This window comes from Fukomys damarensis, unplaced genomic scaffold (assembly GCF_012274545.1).
Source record: "Fukomys damarensis isolate Sample0158 unplaced genomic scaffold, DMR_v1.0_HiC HiC_scaffold_27, whole genome shotgun sequence".
NCBI lineage: Eukaryota > Metazoa > Chordata > Mammalia > Rodentia > Bathyergidae > Fukomys > Fukomys damarensis.
Window position 1 is genome coordinate 3,654,210 of NW_022900939.1, and position 5,395 is coordinate 3,659,604.

The following is a 5,395-nucleotide window of genomic DNA, read 5'->3' on the forward strand; positions in this document are numbered from 1 at the left end:
TTTTTTTTTTTTTTGGTACTGGGAATCAAACTTGGGACCTTGCACTTGAGAGGGAGGTGATGGAACCACTGAGCTAAATCTCAGCCTGGTTGTAGATATTTATGTACAACTCAGTGTGTCAGGGAACAAGTAAACACCCATGAAATCCTTGCCTCTGTCAAACCCATGCACATATCCACCACCTTCCAAGGCTTCCTCTTGCTACCTTTATTGATATTATTATTATTATTATGAATATTGTTTTGTGGTAAGAATATTTAACACACTATCTACACTTTTCCCATATGTTTAGTATATGGTGCAGGATTGTCAGCCAGAGACCTTATTGGTACAGTAGACCTTCAAAATGTATTTGCCTTGTATGGCTGCAACTTTGTAGCACTGAGGGTCATCTCTCCATCACCCACCCCCAGAGCTGGGGAAACACCCTTCTCCTGTGCTGCACAAGTGATCACACCTATATGTGAGAGCGTGCAGTGTTTGCCTTGCTCTGTCGGGCTCTTTTCCCTTAGCGAAGTGGTCTCTGGGTCCATCACCAGTGACCAAATGTGCTTCCTGGAAAGACTGAATGATCGTCCACACATATAGGCATATACCGCGTCTCCTTTCTCTTTTCACCCATCGATGCACATTTGCAACGTCCTGGCGACTGTGAGGCACGCTGCATGAGCAGAGTTCAGGTATCTCTTGGAGAGACCATTATTAGATCCTCCAATATTGAATTTTCCTGTGTGCCTGTGGTAAAATTGAACTTGTTTGGCTGCAGTGTCCTTTTTTATATTCTCCCATTTCATCTGTGTTGTCATTTTTATTCTCTACAGTTACATTAATACTTGTGGATACCAGACCACTGTAGGAGCTATTTGTATTAATTTGCTTCATAAAAATGTTTGGAAGCAGTCCTTTTCACCCCATGCTCACCATGAATTCTAGTTCCTTAGGCATCATGGAGCCCACAGTACACTTTTAGATCCGCAGATTGGTGCTTTAATGGAAAGAAGATGTATTTTCCCTACTCTTTCCCTCATGTGTTATTTGCTCTTTAATTCTTTCTGTGCTAACTTTTGGTAATCAGTAGGTTCTTGACCGCCATTGAGTTTCCTATTGAACTTCTGTAGCTTAACCTTGTATCTACTGAAATGATCAGTAAGGATTTTGTCAAGGAATCATCACTGCTTAGGTTTTAGATCCGTCTGTGTCTAGATTCTCTTGGTTGGAGGTAGGAATGCAAAATATTTGTAGAGTTTCTTTTCCTGGGCAAGAAAAAGATGGAACAAAAATATAGACAGAAACTAATGACAGAAATAAATGTTTTCAAGTGGTAGGTAGGGAGTGTATCAAGGGAATGTTAGGTAAAGAGGATAATTTGAGTCATAAAATGATTTTAAAGCAATCAATTTACTTTAAATAGTATGTCTGTAATAATTTAAACAGAATTTACAAAGCACCTCACTTTAGGTAATTTAAGGAAGTTATATAAAGAGAAGAAAATAACGAATTTTTTATGGTGCAAATATTCAAATACATTCTTTTTTACTAATTAAAACACATTGAAAAATATTTAAAATCACATTTTATAAAATTCAGGCATGTTTCTTTATATTTTTAATAATCTCCACTAAGATTTCTCTATGACTTGTGTAAGATACATTGCTAAATATGTTTTCCAGGAAAATGAATTCCAGGAGAGGTCTTAGAACACTTCCCAGAACCTAAGATTTTTGTATATTGAAGAGTTAGTCCTGATTTGAAAGCTCAGTTCTCAATTTTGGAATGAATAAATGTGGTAACACATATCCACTGTGTACTTTGTACATGCCAAATTTTAACAACTTAAACTCAACATAAAGAGCTTTTTAACTATTGTTTTCACAGCTTCTTTGACCTCCTTGTTTCTTAAGCTGTAGATCAGAGGATTCAACATGGGAATGATAATGCCATAGAATACAGAGGCCACTTTCATGTTCTCCTGGGAATGCTCAGAAGGAGGCTGTAAGTACATGTAGGAGAGGGTTCCATAGAAAATGGTGATGGCCGTCAGGTGGGAGGCACAGGTGGAGAAGGTCTTCTTCCTCCCCGCAGCGGAGGACATCTTTAAGATGGCGGCCATGATGTAGATGTAGGAGAAGATCACAACCAACATAGTGAATGTCCAGTTAAATCCCCCAAAGATAAACGATAATATGATGTTGATGTCAATTTTTGAACAAGAGAGGGTGAGAATTGGGGGAAGATCACAGAAAAAGTGATTAATGATGTTGGACTTGCAGAAGGACAGGGAAAATGCAAATCCTGTGTGTACAGAGGCGTTTATTGATCCTATGAGATACGAGCCAGCTACCAGTTGGATGCAGAGTGTTCGGGACATGATGACAGGGTAGTGTAGTGGCTTACAGATGGCTACATAACGGTCTACGGCCATAGCTGCCAGGAGGTAACAGTCACTGACTGCAAATGTTCCATAGATCAGAAGTTGTATAACACATTCTCCAAATGATATGTATTTGTTTCCTACCATGAAATTCTGGAGCATCTTTGGAGTGATGGCAGATGTGTAGCAGATGTCAACGAAAGCCAGATGTTGTAAGAAGAAGTACATGGGTGTTTGGAATCTGGAATCTGTGTTGATGAGTAGGATCATCCCATTATTGCCCACTATGGATGTTGTGTAGATCACAAGAAATACAAAGAAGAGGACAGCCTGGAACTCTTGTTGTCCACCAAATCCCAGAAGATAGAATTCAGTCACCTCAGTGCTGTTTTTTTGTGTCATGGCTACTGAATGTCTGGACAAGATGGAGAAGAGAAGGACCAAGAAAATAAATGAAATCTTTGAGATTTCTTGAACAGTGTAGGGTTTTACATTTCACATTATTGTGTTTGACCTGGACTTTCCTGAGAAACATTCCCACAGGATTTATATTTTGCAGTTGTTTACCCCCATTTTCTTGAAAAGAAGCCACCACATATTCAGTGAATTTGATGATGGATTCATTTTACATTGAAAAAAAGCCTGTTTTTTAACATTCACAGAGCACAGATTAGTGCACTTTCCTACTTATCCATATTGTTTTTGCATGAGACATTATTGACATATAATTTTCTATATTTCTACAAGCCTACCCTTTTCTTAACCTTTGTCATTTAATTCTGGTTCATTCTCTTTAAAGTAGAAATAGTTGGAGTAAGAGAATCTTCTTGGGGGATGATTGTAGTCTTTTATACTTAAACAACTTTCCATATTGCCTCTGCTCATTGCATAGTGAAGTGCAAAATATAAAGCCATGAAACTTCCAGAAGATAATACAAAATTTTCAGGTCCTAGGATGTAGTGAGGAATTCTTAGTCCTGACCCAAAAAGCAGAATAGATAATCAGTCCATCCATCAATCAATCCTTGTAAAGATTAAAACCTTTGATTTGCTGAGGGCCTGGCTACAGAAGAAAAAGCAAGTTATGGAGCAGGTTAAACATTTTTGAAGCCAGCAGTGGTGGCACACTCCTGTAATCCCAGTTCTTTAGGTGGTGGAGGCAGGAGATTGCAAATATGAGTTTAGCCTTGGCAAATTAGGAACTTAGGAATTTTCTGTATTAAAATAAAAAACAGAAAAGTGCTGGAGATATTGAGCAAGTGGATATGTCATGTGTTGCTGGTGGGAATGTAAAGTGATAGTTACTCTGGAAAATGGTTTGGTAGTATCTGAAAATCTACACATGTACTACTACCATACAACCCAGTTCTTGTTTAGACACTTATGTTTGCACTAAATTTATGGCCACACCGAAATGGGTAAATAATTTTTATAACATTTTTGGTTGTAATAGCACCAAAGTATAAACAACTAACAAGTTCTAGAATGGAGTGTTTGCTAAGCAAATGCAGTACATCTATCCTGTGAAATAGTACTCAGAAATAATAAGAAACAGATTGTTGATGAGTGCAACAACATGGGTAAATCTTAAGGTCATTGAGTGAATGAGAAAAAAGGGATTTCCAAAGGTCAGATACTGTGTAATTTCTCCTCTGTGGTGGTACCCAGAATGAGGAAAATGGAGCTGGAGACCAGATTAGCAACTGCCGGGGACAGAGTGGGAGGTCTGGGGGAGGAGGAGGTGGTCTGCTTACCAGGGGCAGCTCGTGAGAGATCTGCATGGATTCTGTACCCTGGGAGGTGTGTTCTATGTCTTCATTCTTTTTCTGGTTACAGAAACCTGCATGAGAAAATGACACAGATCCCACCCCACCCCAGATGGTACCAGTCTAACAATCCTAGTTTGGGCATAAGATTTATTTGAGATATAAGCACTGAGAAATGACTGTAGGAAAGGTTCTTGGGGGTCTGTTTTATGGGTGGAATCTCTTGTGAATCTAATATTTAAAAATAAAACATCAAATACAAATTTAGAGGAAAAAGCAGAGCCCACATTGAAGTGAAGTGAGGTTAGGGAGTGAACATATGTGAGCTTCCAGCTCAGGGGCAGGAGTTGACTGAGTTCCCATATGGCTGCAGTTGCACAGTGAAGGTTCTATGCGAGGCACCTACTACCGACAGAGTGATGGCTCAGTTGGTTGATCCATTACACTTTCTCACTTATTCTTTCACTTTCTTTTCCAGCCACCCTCCCTCCTATTGCATTTCCATCCCGTCACCAGTGGGGAGCTGGGTCCTGGCCCGAGCGGAGCTTGGAAGCACGCTGGACTCCATCTCTCACCTCCTGCTCAGCTGCCTCCTGTGCTCACGGCCATGAGGCTCTGCTAATGCTGGGATTCTCTTTGCTTTCCTTACACCGCAGTGGGCTGGGCTCTCTGAACTGCTGTGCATGCTGGTTGCTCTCCAAGGTCTCTCTGTGGTTCCCCCACCCGGGAATTTATAGCTGGGCCAAAGGGATCCATAGCCACCCTGCTGGGGCTTAGGTGGAATTGGACAAAATAAAGATCACTTGGGATATTTGACTGAGGGAAAGTGAAGCTCTCAGGGAGGGCAATTAAAATATCTCTGTTATTTCTGCAGGAGCACATTGTGCATGTAACTTTTGATTATCCACTACTTGTTCTTTCTTGCCATGGATTGGGTTGAACACATTTTATATCTCTAAATACCTGTGTTTAGGCATAGCTAACTTTCTTCAGTCACTACAACTGCCAAAAGAAACATATCTTTCTGTAAAAGGAAACCTAAATGTAACCGAAACATAATTCATGTAAGAATATTGTGGTATACAACAGCAACAGAACTTTGCTGCTTTCTGGATATTATTCTTTTCTTTGTTTTTTTTTTTTTTTAATGGATTGTGCTGAATGTCTATAATTTTGTTCATATGACTGCAGAACCTGGAAAAGCTGTTGCTGCTATCGATGCATAACATACTATTATTAGTCTTTTTTTATAAATATA

The 5,395-nt window shown here is 39.6% G+C and overlaps 1 protein-coding gene across 1 annotated transcript; it reads right to left on the reverse strand.

Annotated features, from left to right (window-relative positions):
* Positions 1 to 1,825: 1,825 nt before the first annotated feature.
* Positions 1,826 to 2,773, reverse strand: LOC104851225 (olfactory receptor 5AK2). The gene has a single exon (XM_010608400.1). It carries the CDS (start codon positions 2,771 to 2,773, stop codon positions 1,826 to 1,828), a length of 948 nt encoding a protein of 315 aa, XP_010606702.1.
* Positions 2,774 to 5,395: the final 2,622 nt, after the last annotated feature.